A 27,981-nucleotide genomic window follows, 5' to 3' on the forward strand; every position below is an offset into this window, starting at 1 on the left:
AGACCGGTGGTAATAAAAAACACACCTAATGTGCCCTAATATTTTTGGCTAGGTCTTAGACCAAAATACCGCACTTTGCGTCGTTCGTTGGTCGTGCTCATGTAAATAGTGTTTAAGTGTGCAAAGAAAATACTCGAAAAAACAGTCCATGTAAATCCTTGTTTATATTTCTAACACGATAACATTTTAAAAACATATCGATTTTTTTCAATAGTCAAGAACTATCGATAAACAATCGATATTTGAGAAACATACAGATACACGTACACAAACACAAACAACAAATGACACTTCAAAATTGTGTCGCCGAATCCCAATTCTCAATCCAATACACTAATCAAACTTTGGCAAATTCACACATTTCAATTTATTTATAAATAAAAACAAACCACAATTATTCTATTAAATACTTTTCAATCAAATACAACAAATTATAACCTAAATATTTTTGTTTAAATAAATGCCAAACGCTATGGAAAAGACCAGCTGTAAGAAACCCTTGCAACCGTCTGTTGGTGGGCGTAAGAAATCAGGACCAAAATTTGAGCTCTCCGAAGAACAAAAAGCTGACATCAAAGAAGCATTTGACCTATTCGATACCAATTCCACTGGCTACATTGAGGTTAAAGAACTAAAAGTTGCCATTCGTGCTCTAGGCTTTGAGCCCAAAAAAGAGGAAATCAAACGAATGATTGCAGAAATCGATAAAGACGGCAGCGGTAAGCTATCCTTTGCTGACTTCCTCCAGCTAATGACAATGAAAATGGCAGAAAAAGACACCAAAGAGGAGATTCTCAAAGCTTTTCGTCTTTTCGATGACGATGACACTGGCAAGATTTCATTTAAAAATTTGAAACGAGTTGCTCGTGAACTAGGAGAGAATCTTACCGACGAAGAGTTACGTGAAATGATCGATGAAGCTGATTTGGATAACGATGGAGAGGTCAGTCAAGAGGAGTTTCTAAGAATAATGAAGAAAACTAGTTTATATTAATTATTGTTATAAATGTCGAATAACAAACACATTCCCACATAATATAGTTATTTATTTATGCGAATTCAATGCAACACTAATTTTTATTAATAAAAAAAAAATAATACGAATATCTCACATTGAATTGGTTACTACCGATATTTTTTTGTTCTATTAAATCTGGAATTCAATCTTAGCTGTGACTAGATAGGCACCATTAAATTATAACTAGCGCTATTCTAAATGAAAACTTCCCGAGAAATTTGTTCGGAAGAGGGCTTCTTATCAAAAAGCTTAAGTAAATTTTACTTCCTTTTTCATCATTATTAACGAAAAGGGAACAAAATCGAAATAGAAAAGTAACAATATTCTACGAGGTTTTTCGATTGGAAGCCGTTTCCCTGACAATTTTCATCCAATCCAGAATAGGACTGAATGTAAATTGCCTTTGCGAATGACGTTGGTTTGGCTAATTCAAAATTATACCAATCAACAAAAATCCTATTATTGAACTTATGTGTCTAGTCACTTCCTTTAATTTTATATTTACTATTTAGTTGCTAAACTACACATATACATGAAACACGACCCAATGCCAGAGTTAAGATAAGGTCTTGTGAGTTACTAATGAGCTTAAATATATATAAATTTATTACTTTGTATGCTTCAAGAAATAAATATTTTATTGAAACAAAATTATGTTTAAGTGTCTCATTGTCATTGGAGAATCAAGTGGAGTTTGAATTACTGTGAAGAAAAATTAATGAATTGTTCTCGAATTCAGGTATACCCTACTCGTCACTTAAACTAAAACAAGGGGAGTTACTTAGTAACTCGATCATAGCGAATCGATATCGTTCGACGATGATGATGGTGTTAACATCGAATGACTCAATAATCAGACTACATTTGGAGACCCATTTGCTCTTAATTTTTCTTTTGAAGAAATTATTGTAATTTTCTTTTTATTTTAGTTTACCACATTCAACATATTGTAGTTTCTTTCGGCCAGTTTTTATTTCCATTTGAAGTTTAATAAATGCACTTCGGGTTCGTTGTTCCAATGGCGTAAAAATTAGAAAAACTTTTTTGAACTTTTTTTTTTTGCCAAGGATTTTAGCTTTGAGTTTTAAATAATGTTGGAGCAACAAAATTAGGGTTTGCGCCAAAAATTATGTTCTGAAAAGCTACAATTACTAAAAATTTATTCGTGAACAAGTATATTGGAGATACTCATATGGTGACCTTGATTCTAGCAACAGATTCTACTTATTATCTTGGCCTCTTGAAACGAAAGATGACAGAATATTAATTGCCAGTTCTATAAATATGCTCGCATGTCTACTTTTTAAAATTTTTGGGGACCCTGTAGAGAAAAGCCCTCAAAAGATCAACTACGCAATCTTGCAGTGGCCCAAAATCTTTATTTTTTTTTTTTTTTCAGACAGTAAAAGGATACTAATTTGTATTTCTTTTGTTTCTTGTGATTCATGTTATTTAGATAAGTCATATGAAAAAATTCAAGACCTGAGTGAACATAAGATATTTTTGATTCGTTATTTTGTTTATGTTAACAAGTTTCTTCTTCACATAATCTCCCGCTGCCCCAATTATATGTATGCCCCTGACAAGACGGTCATCGTTAACTTCATTGTGGAAGTGCATTTTCTAGCGTTTTCGTTTGGTCGTCTGGGACTGTCCGGAATTCTCCCGAACGATTCTGAAACTGATCGTTTGGCACTCAATGACAGTTCTAATTCTGAAAAGAAGAGAAAATCGATTCCGAATTTTGAGGCAGAATCAAAACCAGAATCACGCACACATGTTCACACTTAAGACGTCAAAGTAATGAAATGTCATTCTTTGTTGTTCATTTCTCAATTTTAAGATTTTTAACTATGCACAAACTTTAAACTATATTAAAATAATGTGAAGAAAACAAAACAAAAATAGATAACTTAATGATAATAAAAAAAATAAACAAAACAAAACTTTCATCAGACGTTCGCATTTGATGTTTCACAAATACAAAGAAACCCAAACTTCAGAATCAAAAAAAAGTATCCAACTCTGATCGTTTGGCATTCCGGATCGGACAGTCCCGGACGCTTCTAAGAATTCCCAAACGAAAACGCTATTAGATTCACGGAAATCTAACACTATAGTGTCGACAAAGGTGTTTTCTACTTTCTATGGATGATTATGTATACAATAGGGTGTGTCACTTTTGTGTGTCGAAAAAAACTACTCTAATTTTGCAATGTAATAGTGGTCAAAAGTTGTATTAAGGTCTAAGGTTTAATAATTGTAAAAAAAATTATAATATCCTTCGTCTTTGGCTCGCTCAAATCGGTTGAAGTTGTTAAGAAAAAAAAAAACGATTTTTATATGAAAAAATGATTATTTTTCCTTCGCTTATTTTTTCGCAGCTTCCTTACTAAGTGTTCAATTTCAACATTATAAACTTAAAAGTTTTATCTTGGAATAATCTTTTACGAAAAAAGCCTAAAAATATGTAATATATTGTTTTTTTTTTACCCAAACGGTGCAGTTAAAAAAAAATGTATCTCAAAAATCCAAATTTCTTCGATTTCTTCCTATATTTTGAGCGATCCAAAGATATTATTAAAAATGAAAATTGTAAACGCAGAATTTAATTTTGATAAGCAATGCAACTTTTAGTTGAGAATTTTGACACACCCTAGTATACAAGCAGGTTATGTGGATAAATTTATACAAGATAAAATGGGCACGTTCAGGAAATATTAGGAACTAGATATATAGGCAACGTCATTTTCTGAACGGAAATTTGAGTAAATTGACTAAATTAGTTTGGATGTGATGCTATTGTCAAATTTCGAAATTTATTTGAGAATTTTACCGGTCGCATGGGTAAGACACCAAATTTCACTTAACTGTAATGAATAAATAAAATTAATTATAACCGATAATGCACTTTTTAGTTGTTTTTCACACAAATAAATTTAATTTTGCTAAATTAATTCTTTAAATAAAAACAATCTGCTGTCATGTTGACAAAAAAAAAACTTTCCTAAAATTTTAGGGAAAATTTTCTTGCCTAACTTTCCAGTCGGCTTTCCAATAAAATTACTTAAATTGGAAGGATTTTTTTTGACAGCTGACCAATCAGAGACCGGAAAATTACCTAAATATTTAGTCCCTAACGTTTCTGAACCTGCCCAATTTATAAGTTGTGTCAGTTCACATGACAAGGTTGCATCTTCAAGCCTTAGGTAGAATCCCAAGTTGGAATTAAGAATGTTTTTTATTTTACATTACTAGAATAAAAATGAATTCAATTTGTAGAAAAATCGCAGTATTATGATTTGCCTGACGATTTTAAAACGGTTTAATTTTAATGAAAAACATTGGGAAAAACGCAACACTCTCCTCTCTTTTTGCAGCATTGGGATCGTTCTGGAAACTCGAGGACTAAATATTTAGTCAAAGTCATTAGTTAAGGAGCATATTGGTCATAAACAAACTATTGAAATCAGTGGGCATTAGGGTATCTTCTAAACGGTTAAAACAATCGATTTAATACCAAGGACTTTTTTTGTAGAACATTTCAGACCCTATAAAAAACATCTTCGTAATATGAAAATGATGACTTCTCTGTGAATTAGAAAATTTCGAAAATTTTTACTTTTCCTGTTTCCTAAAAGAACATGTCTTGTCCATTTCATTATTATAATTTTTCAATATATTGCAAAATTAAGAAAAAAAGGAATAATAGTTCGCTAATAATTAATTACACCGGCTTACAAGGGTTTTGTTGCCGAAACAAAATTATACTTTCCAGAAGGTTTTCAGTGTCTTGAACTTGAATCCGAAGTCAGAAAAAATTAATCAGCTCCTGTTTTTGAAATAATACCGTTAGAAAATGCATACAAACTTTTTTTTAGTACTTCGGACCTTATTCTTTTTTATGAGGAAAATTGTTTGAGCATATTTAGTAACGGTTTCTATAAGAACTGAACTGTTTTCCATCTTTCAATGCCTGTTTAAATCTTTCTGATATCTTTTTTATTGCCCGAGATATCTTTAGATGAAGTTAGTGGGTTTGGGTTCATACAGTGACGGACAAAACAATAAGACCACCTCTATCACTCTTAAAATATTCTCTCTATCTCTTTTTAAAATTATATAAAAAGGTTCTTTTTACTATATTCTGCTTAAAATAAGGGAACTATAATGAAATAAAAGAAAAAGAACATGCACAGATTATTTGATGCAAAAAATAAATGTATAAACTAAAAAGAACTCTCGAATCGTGTGGACAAAACAATAGGACCAAGTGAAGTCATTTATTTTTGTATTACCTAGGATTCAAACTTTAAACAATATTTTAAATAGAATACTCTTGTGAGATCATTTAATATTAGTGGAGCAAAAAAAAAAGTTAAGAAAACAATAAAATGGGCCGTGGAGTCCATTGTTCTTCAGCCGTGAGAGAATTGATGCATTAACTGACAAGAGAAGGCAAATCAGAACGGTAAATTACCGAAACTATTGGTTAATTAAAAAAGTTTGTATTAAACGCACTAGAGCCCCCAAAAGAAAATTTTAAAATAGGAACAAAGCGAAAAACTTCACAAAAACACGTCTTAAAAAAATAATGCGATTGTCATAAAAAGACACTTTCAGGTCAGATAATGAAGAAAAATGGCGCAATGTTCTGTAGCCCGACGAAAGTAAAGTCAAATTAATGGGATCAGATGGCAAAAGATGGATAAGGCGTCCAGAGTACGCAGAATTCAAACCGCAATACACAAGACAAACGCTTAAACATGGTGGTAGAAACATCATCGTGTGGAGGTTTTTTTTCTTGGCACGTAGTAGGTATAATTTTTTGGATTAAAGAAAACATGGACCAGCATTTGTATCCCAATTTCTTAAAAGAAGATTTTTTCCCTATACGGAATGGAAAATGACCCTAAAATGGCAGTTTATGCATTATAATGACCGTAAATATACATTGGGTCCAGTTCAAATATGGCTTAAGGGGCATAGAATTAATGTTATGTCTTGGTTTGCCCGATCGCCGGACCCAAGTCCAATTGAAAATTTGTGGGCTATCGTTGAGAACTCATTGGGTGCAAAAAAGTCGAGAAATAAGGATGAGGTGTGGCAAAAACTTCAAGAGACTTGGTATGTAATACCGACACGAACTTCTCGCAAATTAGTGGAATTAAAGCCTCCAAAAGTATGTGCGGTGATAGCAAATAAGAGCTTTTCGAGAATTTATTAGTTTTGACCAGAAAAAGAATTGAAATATGAAATAATTTCCATTTTTTGAGTAGTGGTCCTATTGTTTTGACCGCTTTAGAAATCAATTTATTTTCGTATTTATTTATTTTTTTTATTTAAACAAAAAATCTTGTTAGATAATGAATTGATTTAAGTTCCTGATACTGTAAATTTTATATTAATAATTTTTTTTCTTTTAAAAACAATGAAAAATGTGTGTTTTATGATTTGTTTTTAAAGTAAGACGAAATGGTCTTATTGTTTTGTCCATCACTGTATATCATCACTGTCCATCACTGTATATAAAGGAGATAAAGACGTTATAATTTTTATGGTAGATACATAATATGCCAAACAACTGAAGATAACTCGGCAATTAAAAAAAATATCGGAAAGATTTAAACAGGTCTTGAAAGAAGGAAAACAGTTCTTATAAAACCGTTACTAATTATGTTCAAACAATTTTTCTTGTATGAAATAATAAAGTACGTTTCTTTGCATTTTCTAACGGGAATATTTCAAAAATGGGAGCTGATTAATTTTTTCTAACTTCAGATTCGAGTTCAAAACTGGTTTGTTAACCAGTGTAATTATTAATGATTTTCCCAAATTTTGAACCTCAAATATCTTTTTAACAGTTAGATAAACAAAAAAAAAGTGTGTAAGGCTTTTTATTTGCGATATAGGTACTATATATCAAGTTATGCATTCGTAAAAAAAAAGGTGAAATAACATTTTTCCATGACATTACGATGATAGAGAATACCAAAAAAGTGGGTCTGTCTGTCTGTACAGCCTAAACGGATGGACTGATTGATGTCAAACTTGGTATGTAGCGTTATTAGGCGACTCTCCAGAAGGGTTTTTGGAATTAATTTTTTGAACAAATTTAACGGTATTTGTCATATACCGGTTTTAGTAAAGTTGAAATTGCTCAAAAATGGCTCCAACGATTTTGGTTAAAAAATTCAATTGGAAGATTTAAGACAATTTCTATCATCTAATGATTTTTTTTTAAATCATTATTAACGGTACTTGGCAAAGAACCGTTTTTTTTAATGTGATTTGCTCCGAAACTGCTTATTTGATCTCAACGAAACTTTTTGTGAACAAGCATTTATATAATTTTAATATAAGCCAAAAATAAAATTTTGAAAAAAATAATTTTTGGATTTTAAAAAAATTTTTTTTTGAAAAATCAAATTTTCGAAAACGGGTGATTGAATTTTTTTGAAATTTTGTTTTTAATAGTTGATTATTGATTTCTACAAAATGGCATACCAATTTTATTTTAAAACTTTTTTTCCAAAAAATTATTTAGAAAAAATTATTTTTTTTTTTTTAAAACGGCTCTAACGATTTTAAAAATTTTGTTTCTAAAAATGCATCTTAATATATCAATTCAAACTTCATACTTGTTTTGGAGGGCAAATTGATTTCAGATTTTGTAATATTTTTTTTCATTTCATTTTTTTGTACCTGACATTTCCCAAATTTCTATATAAAAAGTCTTAAAAATTTAAGCATCTTGAACTCTAAAAGCAAGTTCGTGTGACCCAGTCGTACATTTTATTTTGTAGAGCACTCAATTTCCTACAAAAATATGTTAAGAAATTTACCAAAATGTCGATTGATAAAAACATGATTTTTTGTAAATATGAGATTAATTTTTAAAATGGAAAACTGCGGAGGATATTCCCTTTAATATTAAGAGTTCATATTTGGTGAGTATCAATTTTTCGGATTATAAAATAAAAAATAATCATTTTTATCAAAAAAAAACCGACTTCCATGAATCAAAAAAGATAATATTAATTATCAACCTCAATGTTAATAATCGGCCCTAGCGAGGTATCAGTCGGAGCGAAAAATTCTCTGATTTAATAAGAATCATGCTTCGAGGTGTGCTTCCGACAAATACCTCGCTAGGGCCGAATATAAAAAAAATATATATACATATGTACATATATTGTATATTTGCATTTTGGTACCAATAACTTCCTGGTAACTGTAGATTTGATAAAAACTATTACCATCCTGCAATCCCCTTTGGACGCGCATATTTTTAACACATTCCTATAGATTTTTTTATACCACAGGTGTTTAAAATTTTTCATAAAACATTTTTTTTTTTACATTTTGCATCGAAAAACGAACTTCAATATTTTTTCAAAGAAAAAGTGCAATAGCTATGAAAACTTTTAAATGCTTATGGTTTTAGTCAATTATTTTAGAAAATTATAAATAAAAGAAATTTAAAAAATGCATTTATTAGTGGTTGTGGTGAACGAAAACGTAAGATGATACACTGAACGAAAAAAAGCTAATATTTTCTAAACTGGTTGCGAAAGAAATTTTTTCTATTTGGTTTTAGTACAGTCATAAGTTTAGCTATCAGCCAATTCAGGCTTATCCATTTTTTACCGGACACCCTGTATACTATTTAAAGAGGTCACTACAAAATTCCTATAATTGTAGGTTGTGACAGTTATCAGAAAAATAAAAAAATCGTAGCCATAGAGTTACTGGCATTAAAAAAAAAAACGACAAAATGGTCACCCTGTGACGGTATTTCATGTGCCGTGACTACAAATCTTAAATTTTCTCAATTTGCATTTAAAATTATCACTTTTTTGTCCAGCTTAGTACTCAAACATTTTACATAACCCTAATTCAATGAACCGTAGTGTAAAAACATGCACTCAATTTTGGTAAGTTAACTATAAAGTTGGTGTGTTCAATTCTCTTTTCAAAATAGTATAACATTGTTGAGAATATTTAATAAATAGCGGAAACAAAAATATTTTTCTTAAAAAATACGACTTTTTTATTAGGTTATTTTCCCATATTAAGTTATTTTTGTACCCTCGCAGAACTGAATTTGTATTTTTCGCAGTATTAAAATGCTAATTTTTTAAAAGATAAAAAAAGCTTAATGAATACTTGAAAAGTAATAGCTTGTACGCTGCGTTTTAGCAGAGGTTTGTGAATGAAAATAGTGGAAAAACCTATCCTTTCGGTATTTTGACCGGAAATGGCGACCGTAAAACAACGCAAACCCAAAGCAGGCTCTTAATAAACTTTCTTTAATGTTGAATTTAATGATTGTATGAATTTCTCGAGAAAGAAGGAAATTAAAAGGGTTCTTCTTTATAGCCTCCAATATTCAAACTAATGTTAGTTTCCTTTAAATATGCACATACATGCTTACTGGAAACGTTATAAAAAATTTGTTCATATTGAAAACGATATCCACGTTTTTTCATTCAAAAATTTACAATATGGCTTCTAAAAGTCACAGAAGCAGACTGAATCGATTTTCTAATGTCACAAAATAATAATTTGTATCACCATTTTCTTCAAACGTTGTTGTGACATACATTTGTATGTATGTATGTACATTAAAAAAAAGGAAAATTACTCTAATTATGTTCTTTCACTCCAGAAAAAAGAGTGAATTTGGAGTATACTCCCAAAAGGAGTGAAGGAAAACGGCATAACTTGAATTTACATATTCTTAATATGTTAAGGTTGAGCTGGGCAGTTATTGATGAAAGATGATTAACAATTCTTCTTCCTTTCATTCGATATTCTTAACCTTTTGTTATTTTAGATTCAAAAGCGAACTAGGTAAAAGACAGTAGATTAGATTAGGTTATTTAAATTCAATGTTGAGTGTTACATATTAAAGTTTTTTTTTTGCAAATCCTAAATGACACGGCAAAAGCTCTCTGCCAGAGAAACAGTATGAAATTGAACATTTTTTCCTGATGGTCGTTTACAGCGATCAGGAAAACTTATGTCAGGTGACAAATACAAAATCTGCCTAATGTCTTTTATTTTGCAGTGGAACAGGAAACACTTGTGGAAAACGATTTGTTTCATTTTGTTTTAAATGTCAATCAGCTGGCACGGAAGATGAATTTGCATCAGGAAAACAAATAAATACAATTTAAGCAAAAAATAATAAATAATTATGTCATTTATAATCGATTGGTATAGCATTATTTGTGTTTCAAATCGAAAACATCACAACATATCAATTTGAAAATTTTTCCTGATCGCTATAACCGGCCCCAAAGTTGACTGGCTAAGATTTAGGCCCTTATAGCGAGTGTCGTTTGTCTATCGATAGACGACTTTTGTCGATACACCATCATCGAAAATTACTTGGTATTGTAAAATTCTATTTTGAACAAAATTTTTTGTTTTATCGTTCGATCTTTTTCGTTTACAATTCATAAATTTAATAAATATAATTGTTTTATATCCTCGGCTAAAAATTTAACCCAATTCATACACGACTAAAATAATAAGTCAAAGTAAAGAATACATTTGTTTTTTCTTTACTATTCTATCAAAATCCGCAATACATTATTTCTTGAGTCCCCTAAAATTATCTACTTGTACCTGTTGTAGAGGCATGGCGCTAGCAAATACATAAAATGGAATTTAATTCAAATGAATTTATCCTATGCTTAGTGAATGACTTAATATTTAAAAATAAACAACACAGTTAATTTTAATTTTATAAAATTTTGATATAAGCAACGTCCAATCCAAACAAGATATTTCAGGGCGAGTCGAATCAGACTTTAACCTTTCAATTTTATAGGATTGAAAATAGATTCCAACTTTGATTCAGAAAATAAAATACTTTTGTTTGTAAAGTAAAAGTACTTTAATATAATTGATGAGTTTCCAAAGTCAATTAACAAAAACTTATGTTTTTTTCTTTAGGCCTGATCCTTCGGGGCACCATGAAGTAAAAGTTACTAAGAGTAAATTCATAAACGTCATTTGCAGTGATGATGCAACAAAGCATTCAGAATTTTCTCTATGTTCTTTTCTTTGAAGTTTGCGCATCAGTTGATACAAATTTGCAATAGGATACAATCGATCCAAAATGAATATTTGACAAAAATGAACTAGCATCAAGATTGCAACGCAACAAATAATGCATTTCGGAATTGAATTCACTCTAAATATCTAACTTGAATTGGATCTAGCCAGTCATATCTATAACAACATCCATCGCAATCGCATTTTTGTTCGAATTCATAAAACTAAGAACTTCCAATCATTTCCTCATGAATATTCATAAGAAATTGCTTTTACGAATACAGTAACTTGCCATATTTTTAGGCCCAAGAGAAAAAAAAATACAATTTTTCATGTTGCTGATTTTTTAAACTTTTTGTCCAAAATTCCTTTTTTCTTTTGTCTCATTTACTTACACTTACCAAGTAGATACGGATTGACTTAAAAAAAGTTGGAAAAATACTGTGAATAGCTCTGCTCGTCGAAGGAAAAACCTGCCCCAAATCTAAGAATATTATGCAAAAAGGGACTTTTGCCATAAAGTTAACAAAGTCACGTCATACCTCGATACCAAAATTAAAGTATTGGTTCCGTTTGGAAATTTTCCGGTCATGAATTCCATAGGAAACTTCTTTTGGAGCTTATTCCCTTTTGCACGTTATTTTATATCAAAATTTATGAATTCTTTAACTTTTTTTAAGTCAATCCGTATCTACATGATAAGTGTAAGTAAATGATACAGAAAAAAATTTAAGATATTTCGACAAAAACTTTAAATATTCAGCAACATGAAGCAAAAAATTGTATTTTCTCCGCTTGGGCCTAATAATATGGCAAGGTACTGTACTATAGTTCTTTTTTTCTAAAGGTAAGTTAAAAAATAACGATTACAATAGATTGTGTAATAAACTTGACTTTTTAAAAGTTTATTTTCCTTTAAATATTAAATAAATTAATGTTTTTGGTTTTTTTCTTTATAATCAGTATGACATTTTTTTTTATATTAATATTAATTAGCTTAAACAGTAATGAGAATTTAACAATGCTATATGCTAAAGGTGTCGCTTAGTGTTATTTATAATTTGATTACATTTTTACTTTATTTTTTTTGTAACATGATGAAGCTTTTCAAAAATGTTATACATATAAGATTTAATTATTTATTATTATTTATTTTTTTTTTCAACCATGAATAATAATTCGGTATAAAAAATCAACTGCATTATACCTTATTATTGTAATTATTATTTTTTTTTTTGTAATATATATGCATATACTATAATAGGTAATTTATAAAAGAAAATAGCTATATGTATTCGTATTATAGCTTTTGCAATTCGATTGCGATTCTATTATCTTTGTTTTTTTTTTTTTAATTTTTATAGAGTTGTAACTTTTGTAAATAAGTACTGGAACTTTTTTAGGGATTAGAATTAATTGACAAGGGCCCAATGAAGAGGGTGATATATAATTTTTTCGTTTTAATTTAATAATATAAAAGTAATAATAAGATATAATTGATGTTGAGGAAATAAACATAAATTAGCCTTTGATGATCAAACAGGTCTTTGTGGCGATTTATGTAGGAATGGAGGTGGTGGCGGAGGAGCTCGTTGTTTGCGTTGTAATATTGATAGAATTTTCGGAATGGCGCCCTTAGATGGTTTATTATTTGCATGCGAATTCGAAGAAGGTGGCACCCATTGCACAGGCAGTTTATGATTTATGTGGGTCTGCTGATGCGGCTGCTTTTGTGCCAGTTGCTGATGTTGATGCTGATGCAAAATGGCTCCACTAGGCGATTGCAAGTTATGAACATTTGAAATTGCATAGTGTGGAAGATCTTTATTTGAACATATTTGTTGCTGCTGTCCAACAACATTCGAAACACGATTTCGTGTACAAACTTTGGCTTGTTGCTGTTGTTGCTGCTGCTGTTGTTGTTGTTGTTGGTGTTTTGTCTCAGTTAGCAAATGATTTTCCTCATAAGGATAATCGTATAGATTTTTTTTGGGACGAGACTTACGAGCAGCCTTTTCGGGAAAATGATTACCGCCCATCATCAAATGTGGCACATCGCCTCTAGGTTTTGTCGGCATCGTTGTCGGTCGATTTCCACGCGAGCCGCCATGTTGCATGTGTCTACTGCTGCTAGAAGCAGACTCTCGCTCTATCAGTGGAACAGCAGAAATGCTTTTAAAGTCATTCTCTCCTTCCGAACCAAACGATTTTCTTGGTGAAGGCGATCGAGATGATTTGCTTTCTTCTAAACGAGCCCGAAAGCCTTGGATCGATTCGTTCAAGGCCCACAGCTGAGTGAGTAATGATAAATCCATTTGTCGTAAATTGTGCATTTCTTGCCGAAGTGTTGCCAATTGCGTGTCCATATTACTTTCGTTTGACGTTGTTCCTGTCGATGATACTGTTGGTGATTTGCTAGCTTCGCCGCTGCTTACGGAATCGGCTGTCGATGATAAGCTACCGTATCTATTGGGTCCATCGGAAGTGTCTCGTTGAGGCAAATTGCGTGCACTCGACGATGTACTCGGCGTTTCGACATGAATTAAGTTCGAACCCTCGGGCAAAACAGCAGCAGCGAGGCTTTTTGGTAGAGGTGGTAAGTCGGGATAAGACATCACGGTGGCAACTTCTTATTCACTTGTTATAATTTCCAAGTATGTATAATTTTTGTTGTTGTATTGTCTATAGTTTTTTAGATATATAATTATAATATAGTACTTACTTAAACAGTGCAAGTAGTTTTTTGTTTAAATATAATCATTTAAAATAGTTTAGATACATTCAGTGAATATTGAATTTCCAAGCTTGTCGGCACATTGGGCACTGCTTATTTAAGGGTTGTAAATTGAGCCACTTTACAATACAATGCATGTGGAAACAATGGGAACAAACACCCCAAACGAGTGGGCAATCATCGCCAGGCAGTGAACACTCTGGACACGTACTCTCGAACGACATACGACAAATACCACAATTTTCATCATTAGCAATCCAGCGCCAAGATGCAACGCCCATCCAAGATTTTATTTTAACTTTCATTGCATAAGATTGGTGGACAAATCCATTGAATTATAATCGTAAGTATGCTTGAGATATGACTCTTGTTATGAAAAATTGGAGTAATAGCAAAAATAGGTCGAACAAAGCTAAAGCTAACGTGCGCTTACGAGGATGCTCAATGCTCACACACTTTCACGTCGATTCCATGTTCGTGATTTTTACCAACAGAGCAAGCAATATAGCAATATAATTCCAACACCAATTCGAGATTTATAAACGTTAAACTTGTCACACAAATCCATGTACATGATTAAACTTTAGAGATGAGCAAAAAATCACGACCTGTGATTTTTAACCTGTGATTGACAAATCACAATCACTACCTGTGAACAGTTCTCAAATAACCTGTGATTACCTTAACCGTGAATTGGGTATTTACTTTTCACTTTACAGTTCGCATTTCGCTCAAATAGAGCATTTACCCCGAATGTCATTTTCGACAAGTTCGTTTATGATATGGCGTGATCTCATAGATCAATCATAAAAAAGATCTCTATGTTTTAAGTTTACACTTTACACTAGAAGTGAGGCAAAAATGTTTGTCAAAAGTAAATGTCACAGGTCAAAAGTCATTTTCAATGCGTTTTCGTGAATTCCGCGGAAAATAATTCACGTTTACACTTGACCTGTAGCAAAAAGTAATTTTTTCCAAAATCACAGGTCAAAAGTCATTTTCAAAGCGTTTTCGTGAATTCCGCGGAAAATAATTCACGTTTACACTTGACCTGTAGCAAAAAGTTATTTTTTCCAAAATCACAGGTCAAAAGTCATTTTCAAAGCGTTTTCGTGAATTCCGCGGAAAATAATTCACGTTTGCACTTGACATGTAGCAAAAAGTTATTTTTTCCAAAATCACAGGTCAAAAGTCATTTTCAATGCGTTTTCCCAACAGTTACTGTGTAAACGTGAATTGTTTTTACCGGAATTTACACAAGTGCATTGACAATTATAACCTGTGATTTTTCCCAAACCAACTTTTAAACAGTTCTTGTTCTTGTGTAAACGTGAATTCACTTCACAAATGCTTTGGAATTATTTTTAACCTGTGATTTTCCCAAAACAACTTTTGCAATAGTTCTTTTGTGAACGTGAATGTTTTGACCGGAATTCACGCAAATGTTTAGGATTTTTTTAAACCCGTGATTTTGTTCAAAGTAATTTTTGCACCAATTCTTATGTAAACGTTAGTTATTTAAAGCGGAATTCACGAAAATGCATTGAAAATTACTTTTGACCTTTGATTGGAAAAAATAACTTTTGCAACAGTTCTTGTGCAAACGTGAACTGTTTTTATTGGAATTTACACAAGTGCATTGGAAATTATAACCTGTGATTTTTACCAAAACAACTTTTCAATAGTTCTTGTTCTTGTGTAAACGTGAATTCACTTCACAAATGCTTTGGAATTATTTTTAACCTGTGATTTTTCCCAAAACAACTTTTGCAATAGTTCTTTTGTAAACGTGAATTGGTTTGACAGGAATTCACTTCACAAATGCTTTGAAATTATTTCAAACCTGTGATTTTTCCCAAAACAACTTTTGCAACAGGTCAAGTGTATAGGTGAATTATTTTAAGCAGAGTTCGAAAATGCATTGAAAATGACTTTTATTTTGGCCAAAACAACTATTTGCAACAGTGTAAAAGTGAATTATTTTAGCCGGAATTCACGCAGATGCATTGAAAATTACTTTTAACCTGTGATTTTGGATAAAACAATTTTTTGCAACGTGAATTGTTTTTACCGAAATTCACGCACGTTCGGTAAAATAATTGTTTTGTTAACCCCTCACAATAACGTATGGCTCCAGAAGAATCACGGTTTGCACCCGAATATTTGCTGTGAAATCGCAGGTTGCCCTGATTAGAATAAGGGGTTTAAAAGTTACTTTTCCCGTGAAATAATAAATTTCTTCCGTAAAATCAAGAGTCGCCTAGACAAAATAATGTTTTCCCCAGTATAATCACTAATGGCTTTGGTAAATCGCGGATCTGTTTGCTTAAACCAGTTTTCCTTGTAAAATCAGCTCCATTGTTTCAAATATACTCGTATTTGAGCTTCAATAGTACTTCCTACGTAAGTATCGTACGAAAATACAAACGTTAAAAATGCTACGTTTTTTTTTTTTTTTTTTTGGGGGGATTTTCATAAAAAAAAAATTGAAATCACGGTTAAAAATCACAGGTTAGAATCACCGTGAATTAAAAATCACAGTCACAGGTATACCTGTGATTGAAAAATCACGACTTAGCTCATCTCTATAAACTTCAAACATGTTCAATGTGTATTTGCACAAGTTGACAACAACAAGAAAAAAAAAGACAAGAAAATGTACCCGTTCAGTGGTTGAGTTTTAGTACACTACATTGCCGACGATTTGCCACAGAGTATATTGGGATCAGGGATGGAAAATGAAATTTTTTAGTTCTACTGAAAATTGTATTGAAATTATTGGAGTAACTGAAGCAAATTATTAGGGAACCCAGCCGAACATCTCTGATTTTGATGATCTTTTTTACTTGCGATATAGGTACTATAGGGCAAGTTTAGGATTCGTAAAAAAAAATCGAACTCGAGATAACAATTTTACATGACATTACGATGATGGAGAATGCCAAAAAAGTGGGTCCGGCAATTCTGTCTGTCTGTCTGTCTGTCTGTCTGTGTGTCTGTCTCTATCTAGAGCTACAGCCTAAACGAGTGAAGTGATTTTCTTCAAACTTGGTAGTTAGCAGTTTTTGGTGATTCCCTAGAGGGGAAATTGAAATTTTTTTTTATGACCAAAACTAACGGTACCTGTCATATAACGGAAATAGAAAAAGTAATTTTTTTCAAAAACGGCTCTAACGACTTTGATTAAAATTTTTGTGTGTAGTACTACACATAAGAGCCAACTTTTGAAATAAAAAAAATATTTTTTGTACCGTTATTAACGGTACCTGTCATAGAACGGTTTTTCTCGTTTCTGAATATCTCGTATAACATTAACCCGATTTAAATGAAAATTTTTATACAAAAGTGTGTAAGTAAAGATAATAATAAAATTTTTGATAATTTTCAAAAAACGCATTTTTGGTTTTTTAAAAAATATTTCAAAATTTTTTTTTGAAAAACCAAGTTTTTGAAAACGGATCAATGAAAAATTTTGAAATTTAGTTTTTATGGTGTAAATTAATTATTTCTTCAAAATGGCATACCAACTTTTTTTTTTAAAAATGTTAAAAAAATTTTATATATAAAAAATTATTTTTTTAAAAAACGGCTCCTACAATTTTCGAAAATTTTTTTCTAAAAATACCTTTTTATACAAGAAATAAAATGGCATATTTTTTTTTTTAAGATAATTTAAAACGGAGTTTAATTAATTATAAAAACAGATTTAATTTTTTTATACTACTTATGAAATTTTAAATTTCTTGAATAAAAAGCTTTAACATTATTGTTACTTTAAGCATAAGAGCAAGCGACCCCAGTCGTGCAATTTATTTCTCAAACGTCGGTATTTAAAAATACTTTAAAGTCTATAGGTTAAAAATTGCTGATATTGCCGTATTGCTTTTTTAAATTAAAATTAAATTTTTTTTTTAACAAAACCATTTTTTTTTGCTTAATTTCATAAAATAAATGATACCAAAAGATTCTCTAGGTAATTTAAGGGAAAATCTATATATTGAAGTAACAGACAATCTTCCATCTTTTAAGGTTTAAGCGATAAATCGAATTTTCTAACAACTACTTTAAACTCTAACTTTAAACAAAAAAAAAAATATTTTGAACACAACGGCAACACTTACAATATTATAAAAACACATTTAAAAAAAGCCAGAAGCTCATTCCTATCTTTAAAATTTAAATTCACAAAATTTAAAGAATAGTTTAAAAAAAAAATTCCTTAAACTCACAATTTTGAAAAAAAAAAAAATTATTAAAAAAAATATAAAAGACTTTTTTTTCAAACTTTTTCGTAATAATATATGAATTTATTTTTAAAAATATTTTGGCCATAGATATGATTAGTTAAATTCCGAAGAAGAAAAGGTAATAAGTAAGATAGTTTTGACAAAAATTGAAAATTAATCCAATTTCATTGTATTTTTCGATAAAGCTTAGTACGCTGCTGATGCAAAACGAAAAATTTTCAATTAGTAACGGATTCTTGTAGAGGAGTTAAATACAAGCATTTTTTACTATGGGAGAGGGGGTCTATCTCCCCCCATTTAGGAGGGAGGGGCAATTTTCCAAAAAAGGAACTCAAAATAAAAAAAAATTATTTAAAAACGATGGCAACACCAACAGCTATGAGTGATACATTTTTCAAAAGGCAAATTATATATAATTTTAAATCAAGTTATTTTACTCAATAGGTACTTTTTGTAATAATTGATTTCAAAGTCAAATTTTGGACAAAAAAAGTTGAAAGTTACACATTCAAGGTCATATACAGGGTGTCCCAAAAGTAATGGTTCAAACGAAAAATGCAGACAGGCCTACTTGAGGGCTCTCAGAATTTGGTAACTTGTTCATCCCAAATCCTTACGGTTTTCGATTATATGCAGTTCTTGTGAAATTTCGAAAAATTCCGACTTTGCAACAGTATTTTGCTTCCTCCGCCCACAATTAATTTTTGTTTTTTACAATTCTTTCACTAAAACATTGCCTAATAATAAAAAACAATTAATTAATCAAAATATTTTTCATTTCATACGCCATTTTGCTGCAATTTAATTAACAGTTCCAAGTTTTATAAAAAATCAATTTCTTACTTTTATTTCAGACTAACACGCTGAAAAAAATTTGTATGGTGTGACACAGGTTTATTATTTTAAAAACTTGCAGTGTTATTGCAATTTTTAAAAATGTATAAAAGTTTCCAAAGTTGAAATTAGAACGAAAGATATTACAATTTGAATGCAAAAAACAGGGCTTTTCAGAGCAAAATAACAAACAAAAATTGAGGCTTTTGTTCAAAATGAAATAAACAAACAACAGTCGAAAAAATGTGTTTATTTTTCTTTGTTATTTTTCTCTGAAAAGCCCTGTTTTTTTGCATTCAAATTAGAATATCTTTCGTTCTAATTTCAACTTTGGAAACTTTTATATATTTTTAAACACTGCAATAACACGGCAAGTTTTTAAAATAATAAACCTGTGTCATACCATACAAATTTTTTTCAGCGTGTTGGTCTGAAATAAAAGTAAGAAATTGATTTTTTATAAAACTTGGAACTGTTAATTAAATTGCAGCAAAATGGCGTATGAAATGAAAAATATTTTGATTAATTAATTGTTTTTTATTATTAGGCAATGTTTTAGTGAAAGAATTGTAAAAAACAAAAATCAATTGTGGGCGGAGGAAGCAAAATACTGTTGCAAAGTCGGAATTTTTCGAAATTTCACAAGAACTGCATTTAATCGAAAACCGTAAGGATTTGGTATGAACAAGTTACCAAATTCTGAGAGCCCTCAAGTAGGCCTATCTGCATTTTTCGTTTGATCCATTACTTTTGGGACACCCTGTATATTAGACTGATTCAAAAAAACATTTTTTTTTTGTTCAAAGCATTACCGAAATGTTGGAAATGACGAAAAAAAATACTGTAAAAGTTTCAGCCCTTAATGTTAACATTTAGTACCACCGCATCGCAAAAGCAAAACGAAATTTTCCGTTCAGGATTTCGTTTACGAAATTAAAGCTTAAAAACTGAATATATGCATTGAAATAATTGATTTTCTCAAAGACTTTGGCAAATAAGAACTTAAAACTTTTGCTATTTATTTTATTTTTTTTTTTTTTCAAAACTTCTATTAAAAAAAGTTCTTCGAAAATAAAATACTTTTTAATTCTTTTTAATAATTGTAACACATATTTCAAATCATAATAAATTTGGCCTAAAAATTTGAAAAATAAATGCATTTTATGTTACGAAAAAGTTTTAAAAAGGACATGTTAAAATTTTTCCAATAATTTTTTTTTTTTTTTCAAATATCTGAGTTTAATTACCATTTGTTCAAAAACCCTTCACTCAATTTACTTAATTTTAATTTTTTAAATATGAACAAGCTTCTAGCTTTTTAAAAATGTATATTTAAATATTGTAGGGGTGTTGCCGTTATGTTCAAATATTTTTTTTGTGTTTGAAGTCATTTTGTGAGAAAATTACATTTATAGCCTAACGATGGAAGATTGTCAATCACTCCCATATAGTTGTTTTCCTTTAATTGCCTAGACAATCTTTCGGCATTATTAAATTTATGAAATTTAAGCAAAATTTTTGGATTTTTTTTTTTTTTGTACACAAAAATCTTCAATTAAAGGAGAATAGACAAATTTGTATATATATGTGTTTTGCAGAAGTTGTATCCTTGTGACGTACTTCAGAAACGGATAAAATGCACTTTTGCATTTAACACTTTATGCAGATTTTCTCTATGTTGCAACTTTAATATTTATTTTAAGTGCATGTTATGATACTCTGTCATTTTCCCTAACACTGAAGATCTAAATCTTGAATATCCAACCACTAGAACCCAATCTATAAGCTTTTTTAAACAATAATTTCAAGCCTTTTTTGAGAGTTTTCATGTTCAATTTTGTGTTAGTTTGAATCGTTTGAAAAACTGTCGAACAAAAACAAAAGTGGTTGGCTTAAAAATTTTGTATTATGAGTTCCATTGGTCGGATTTTCAATATCAATGTTTTCAGGGTCAGGGAAAATGACAGAGCTTCATATTATATATTTAAAATAAAATTATAATTAATTTTTCCTTCACACATTAAACGATGCATTAACAATACTAATATTGCAATATCTTGCATTCTTAAAGTAATACCGCGAAACTTCCAATGTTAAAGTTTTTCCTAAGATATAGCTCTTTCATTTGATACCAATTTCATAAATGGCCGCTCACCGTCCAAAATGTCCATTCTCCTTTAAAAAATCAAAACGGCAAATTTTAATCTATAGACTTTAAAGTATTTTTAATAACCGACGTTTGAAAGATCATCAAATTCAGAGCTGTTCTTCCGGGTTCCCTAATATTGCCATTTTTCGAGCATTATAGTTAATCTAATAAATGGGTGAAATTGTATGAAATATTTCTTTCACACGAGAAATTAATATAACCCCCTATTCTGGCAAACCTCACAAGGGGATCATAACTCGATTCTGTGAGGATTTATTTTTACGAACTTCTTATTAGCAAAAATACAACTTAAGAGTTGTGACCTCTTTCAGGGGCCCTATACTTTGTTAAACGATTGTCGTTGAAACTACTTCGTTATCGTTCAAACGCGATTACGCATTACGGTAATCGTTTTATTTTAACGATACTCGTTAATCTTAACGACTCCCATTTTCCTATCGTTTGACTTTCGTTTTCGTTTAGGTGTAATAATATTGTTGCTTCTGCGGTTAGAATATGTGTGAGCCTCAAGTTAGGTTAAGTTTGGCCAAATGCCTTTCTTGTTTTACATAATCGCTCTTTGTCATGACTATCGTTTACTTCATTAACGTTTACTTGCCGCTCGTTTCGTATTACGTAATAAACCCCTAGAGCAGATGACAAATTCGAAAGTTTTTGTGACGCAAATCCTCGCAAAATCAAATACAGCTCACCTTGTGAGATTCGCATAACTTGTGAGATTTGCCAGAGTAGGGGTGTAAAATTCAATCAAAATGTTTTATTTGCAAAAACTCTTAAATTTTCCATATACATTTCATTATTTTCTGCGTAAAAGAGTAATTTTTATTTAGTTTCGGTATAAAATAGATACATTTTGGAAAAAGTACATATTCACAGAAGACAACAAGTATTAAAAAATTGAAAAAATCATGGCAACCTAAAAATAAAAGTGCAATTTTGGTTTTTAACTAGTGGCTCAGTTTTGAACTTGAAATTAAATTTACAAGTCTAATGTCGGTAATTACCACAACTCTATAAACAGATATCGTTTTAACACATTTCCAACATAAAGAAAAAAAAAATTTATGTTAATCATGCTATTCGATTCCCTCTTTTTTTTAATCTTAAAGCCTAGTACGCTACTGAAGCGAAACGAAAAATTTTGAAGCCTCCAAAGTTAACAGCGAACATGTTAACAAAAAATACCATCGGGTATTATAGCAAAGTAGAAATTATGAAAATATAAATACAAAAATTCAAGAACGAAATTTTGTATGTATACAAAAATTCGATAACGAAATCTTGAACTAAAAATTTCGTTTTGCTTTTCGTTTTTCAGTACGCAGCTCTAGCGAAAAATTGGAGAGTTTTCACTCATTTGTCACATATCACATACTTTTTACTGTCCTAGGAACTAGTTCTTGGAACTAGTTCCGCGGAACTATCAAGAATTTGAGTTTTTTGAGGAAAATGCATCAAAAAAGGAAATAGTATGAAACCTACCTTCCATGAATTTGAATATTTTTTCCTGATCCTTTCCTCTTAAGATCCTTTTTCTGCCAACCTTTTTCGATAATACTTAAACGAAAATACTTCATCATGGTTATATTTACAAAACATCAATATGTTTTTCGATGCATTTTAAACTTGTTCTATTCCGATTGTAAAATGGCAGCCAGGCGCTCAAACATGAACATGTTTGAAACCAAAAAAATATGCTCCCTAACTTGAAGCACGGCAGAGGATCAGTGATGATTTTAAATTTTTTCAGCTGCAGGCTCATCCCCGTACACCAAATCACGGGATTTATGAATATTTTCCAGAATGGAGAGATGTTGGAGTCGATAATGGCCCCATAAAAGGAGAAAGAAATGCCTAAACATTAGTTCTTCCTGCAAGTTATGATGCCAAAAAATCTTAAGAGCTCGTAAAACAGTAGTTCAGGGTGCACAACACAGGGCTTGGAATAACCGTAAGTAAAGTAAAAAAAAAAAAGAATACGAAAAAAAAAACATGAATATGAAAAAACAAGAATATGAAAAAAAAATACAGATAAATATTTATATGTAGGTCTGTTTGATAAATTATTTTATCAAAAAAAAAAAAAAAAAAAACAAAAAAATTAAGAATTATTGAGTCTTTAAAAAAAATGTTATGTTAATGGCTAGTAAGAAAAAAACAAGTTTATGAAAAAAAAACATGAAAATGAAAAAAAAAAAGAGATAAATATTTATATGTATACATCTATACATCAGTTTGAAAAATTATTTTATCCACAAAAAAAAATAACAAAACAAAAACAAGAATTTTGTCTTTAAGACAAATGTTACATAAACTAGTAAAAAAAAACAAGAAAATAAAAAAAAAGATATATATGTACATCAGTTCGATAAATTTGTAGCTGATAAAAAGCAATTGCGATATTTTTGCTGACGATTGGTTGTATCAAACCCGCCTTGGAAAATATGCGTTCACATGGCACCGAAGTGGCAACTAGATTTAGCCTTTTCAGCATATGTCGGTGCAGAACTGGATACACGTTTTTCCTTGCCTCTCACCACAGCAAAGGATCTCCACATCTTTTTAGTAGGGGCTCGTTAATACATTGATTTAGCTCCACGATTCCAGCAGCTGTTATGTTCTGGGGAACTAAGTTTTCGATTTCAGAATCGAAGGCATCCCAAAATCGTCTTCCTCGAACTCCTGATGAAGTTGAGGGTATCACTTCTTCCACGACAGAAGCAGTTCTGGTTGGCTGTGTTGACTGGGCCTGAGACGCAACTTTATGTTTCAGGCTTTCAAAAGCTGTTTTGAAATTGAGTTGGTCTCTAAAGCCTTTGCTCTTGAATCGAGGATCTAGTATGGTTGACTCTGCATAGAGAACATTTTTTTTCGAGGCTATTAAACCGGTTTTGACAGTGGTCGCTTAGTGTCACCAGCAATTTTCGAACGCAACTTGGAACTTGGTTTGCGCCACCGAGAGAGTGAGTGTCCACCTCATTCAAAAATTATGTTATTTGTTCTTTCAATAATCGGCAGAACACAATAACTTTTGATAAGCAAACATTCTTCTCAGTAGATATTTCGACAGTGACCTCATCAAATATCTGAAGAATGGGGACCACTCTCTCGATGACAGTCTAATCATCTTCATTCAAAGATAAATGGTTCTTAACTAATGCTAGTGTCGCAATTACAGCGTTTTTCACCTTCAAAATCCGATGGAGCATGTCAAACGTGGAATTCCAATGGGTCGGTACATCTTGTTTTAACTTAAGTATTGGTAAATCCATCTGCCTTTGCATATCCTGAAGTTTAAGCAAGCCGTGGGTGCTTCTTTTAAAAATCTCCACAATGCTCTTGACTCTTTGGACATGCACAGCAATTTCTTGCAAGTCTGGTTGAACCGATAGGTTCAAGGAGTGGGCAAAACAACTAATGGATCTCCAGTTTCCAAGTTGTACAGCTGCAATGACGTTTGCAGCGTTGTCACTAACAATTGCCCCAACGCTTTTTTCAATTTGCCATTTAGAAATTTGGTCTTTCAGGAAGTTGCAAATGTTTGAACTTGTGTGTCTCTCTCCAAACTCACTGCAACCAAGCAGGTTGGAGCAGAGTTTTGAAGTTTGAATGTCAACATAATGCGCCGTCACGTCACTGCAATAAAACTTAGATTGTTGATGGATGTCCATGCATCCGTCGCACATAGGGGTATTTCGCCGATTTAGGCGGCCAAAACACGAAATTTCAAACGATTTCCAAGGTTAAAAATGAACACCCTATTAAAACTAGAGATATTGCTGAGCATTGTGTCATAACTTTTAGCTTGATTGAGTTGGCTGGTGGATAACGGTTTCGGTTTGAAGTTAACAGTTTTTAGTCTAGAAATGAAAATTAATTTTTAATCGTTTTTCAACACGTGCTTAAGTAGGTCGCTTTTCTTGTGTGCTCTGTTTAGAAAAAAAATTGTAATGGAATATCAAAATATAGGTAAGGTAGTGTAAATTCACTGTTAAAAAGAGATGTAAAAATACTTATTTGAAAAAATAGTGATATGTTTAAAGTGAATATAAAAAACACTAAAAAAACAAATTATTTTGTGCTTCGTGAAGTAATAAATTACCTATATAATTTCATGTTATTGTGTGTTCTAATTAAGTGTTTCTGTAAGGTTGAACCTTTAGCTAGTGAATTCCGTAAAAATTAGGTGCAACTAAGTGCAACTTCGTGTCGTATTTCCCTTGTAATCGTTATTAGTATGAAAAAGGTATTTTTCTTTTTTTTTCTTAAATCAACATAATTAATTGATTTCAGACTCCCCTAGTGGTTCAAACAGTAGTGTTGTTACAAGAAAATGGTTGTACGATAAAATTCATGGGTTTGATGGCGATAGTTTTGATGATAAAATTAATAATCTTGAAACATTCCTCCTAAGCCGTGAAAACTATACCGAATATCAAATTAAGCAGTTCAAGCCTAAGATTGCATTTATAAAATGTGTAGGATTTAAAAAACAATGGGCTAAAGCAGCTCGATCAAATCAAAAATTTCTGGAATTAAATAAAGATTGGTTAAATAAATCATTCATGATTCCGAAGGCTTTAAACCGAACGGGTCGACCAAATAAGGATTTTAAAGACTTAAGTGATCGGAGCAAAAGGCGAAAGACAGAGGAATTAAGGAAAACTGTGCCTGAAGAAATGTTGTTACATGCTACAACCAGTAGTCTTCATAAAATAGGAAAAAGAAATGTGGCGAATTTGATTACTGATGTTAGTAAGTCCCCAAAACGTGCGGATATTTATCGAAAAGCTTACAAGGAAAGTTTACGCCCTAAAGAAATTCAACTTTCACCTTTGCGTTCGCTAATTATGTTTGTGGAAGGTAATTTTACAAGGGAGCAGTACGAAGTTGTAAGAAAATCGAACAAAAAATTTTATCCATGTTATAGCGTCCTTCGTAAGGCCAAAGAGGATTGTTATCCACCGAAGGAATCTTATAATGTTACCGAAACATCTGCTGAAATAAATTTACAAGATCTAGTAAATCACACTGAAACTAGGATATTGATATATTTAGAAGAAATTTTAGAATCTTTAAACAAGAATGAAAGTCATGGTTTAGAAATCATTTATAAGTGGGGTTGTGACGGGTCACAACAATCCCAGTTCAAACAAAAATTTCAGAATGATGAATCTTTAGATTCCAATATTTTTCAAAGTTGCCTTGTTCCTCTTCAGTTAATTTGTTGTTCTAATAGGAAAGTCATTGGGCAAAACCCAACTCCTTCATCGCCCCGTTATTGCCGGCCAATAAGAATACGATTTGTAAAAGAATCAACCGATATTACGAATGACGAAATCGAATATGTAAAAAATCAAATAGACTCTTTGCAAAATACGAATTTTCAAAATAATGAATTATCAGTAAGTGTAAAGCATACGATGCTATTTACCATGATTGACGCAAAGGTCTGTAACGCTGCAACCCAAACAACTTCAACAATGAAGTGCTATATTTGCGGCGCAACATCAAAAACCTTCAATGATTTGAGTGTCAGAAAAGATGTAGACACTGAAGCTCTAACTATGGGACTATCCATACTACATGCAAGAATTCGAGTATTCGAAAGCATACTACATCTTTCGTACAAAAAATTAATGTAAAAAAATGGCAGTTGAGGTGTGAAAGCGATAACATCCCTGTGAGAGAAAGAAAAATCGAAATTCAAAGACTATTTAGGTCTGAAATGGGTCTATTGGTAGATGTACGGCTTTGGTAATACCAATGACGGCAATACTAGCCGAAGATTTTTTGCTGATCCCCATAAGGCCAGTGAAATAACGGAAGTTGATTTTAATCTTATTTATAGACTTAAAATCGTCTTAGAGGTAATCTCAAGTGGCCATAAGGTGGATTTGCAGAAATTTGCAAATTATGGTTTTGAGACAGCAGTTATATATTGCTTTATATCCCTGGCACCCAATGACTCCAACACTACACAAACTCCTCATTCATGGTGCAACAGTTATGGAAAAGGCTATTTTACCGATTGGCTTGTTATCTGAGGAGGCTGCTGAGGCAAGAAATAAAAATTTTCGAACATATAGATACAGTTTTGCCCGAAAATTTTCAAGAGAGCAGTGTAATCAGGACGTTCTCAACAGACTTTTATTGACCTCAGATCCTTTGATTACAAGATTTCGCCCATTGCCAAAAAAAAATCACTCCCTTTTTCCAAAGAAACAATAGAAATATTGTTAGCCTCGAACACACCTCAAGTTACTGATGACTCAGATTCGAATTCAGAAGATGATCTTCAAGAATTTGACTGAGAGTTGTATTAGAGAGCATAATATTAATGACAAACTTTACTCATTTTATTTATAATCAAAAACAAAATCTCGATTATAAGCTTTTAATTGAACCATATCGACAACTTGGATACCTATTAAATTTTGTTCTAAGAACGTGCATTTAAGTAAGTTTATTATTTTTTTTTTCAAATAAAAAAAAATCGTGATTTTCAATCTTTTAAAATCATAAAACAAAAAAAAAATGTTGACAAACTTCTTAATTCAATATAAGTTCAATTATGTCTTTTTACCTACATATACAGTCCTTAGTCATATTTTCACTATACCTACCCCAGGCTTTTGAGTTTTTTTTTTTTATGTATTATTAGTTAAGTTTTTATTTTTGAATATTGAAATCTTAAAACTTAATATTTAATTATAAAAATTTTTTTTTTCGATTTTTAAATAAATATTAGTCAGTAAATATTTCAAATGAATTACCATAAATGTACTTCATTTAGTTTATAAGAATTTTGTTTAATGAAAAAACATAATAAATATTAAAAGTATAACAAATAAAAACACTTTTCATTGAAATCACTATCCTACAAATATTAGGTCTTTGAAGACGAATT

General features: G+C 31.0%; 3 protein-coding genes across 3 annotated transcripts; 1 reads left to right on the plus strand and 2 right to left on the minus strand.

The window, feature by feature from the left end:
- The first annotated feature begins 315 nt into the window (after window positions 1-315).
- LOC129906577 (uncharacterized) lies at window positions 316-1,680 on the plus strand. The gene has a single exon (XM_055982389.1). It carries the CDS (start codon window positions 461-463, stop codon window positions 992-994), a length of 534 nt encoding a protein of 177 aa, XP_055838364.1. The 5' UTR covers window positions 316-460; the 3' UTR covers window positions 995-1,680.
- Window positions 1,681-10,574: 8,894 nt separating this feature from the next.
- Window positions 10,575-13,701, minus strand: LOC129906569 (vacuolar protein-sorting-associated protein 36-like). The gene has a single exon (XM_055982381.1). It carries the CDS (start codon window positions 13,699-13,701, stop codon window positions 12,622-12,624), a length of 1,080 nt encoding a protein of 359 aa, XP_055838356.1. The 3' UTR covers window positions 10,575-12,621.
- A 31-nt stretch (window positions 13,702-13,732) lies between these two features.
- LOC129906580 (anaphase-promoting complex subunit 11) lies at window positions 13,733-14,784 on the minus strand. Its single transcript, XM_055982394.1, has one exon. It carries the CDS (start codon window positions 14,123-14,125, stop codon window positions 13,868-13,870), a length of 258 nt encoding a protein of 85 aa, XP_055838369.1. The 5' UTR covers window positions 14,126-14,784; the 3' UTR covers window positions 13,733-13,867.
- Window positions 14,785-27,981: the final 13,197 nt, after the last annotated feature.

Source organism: Episyrphus balteatus, chromosome 1 (assembly GCF_945859705.1).
Source record: "Episyrphus balteatus chromosome 1, idEpiBalt1.1, whole genome shotgun sequence".
Classification (NCBI taxonomy): domain Eukaryota; kingdom Metazoa; phylum Arthropoda; class Insecta; order Diptera; family Syrphidae; genus Episyrphus; species Episyrphus balteatus.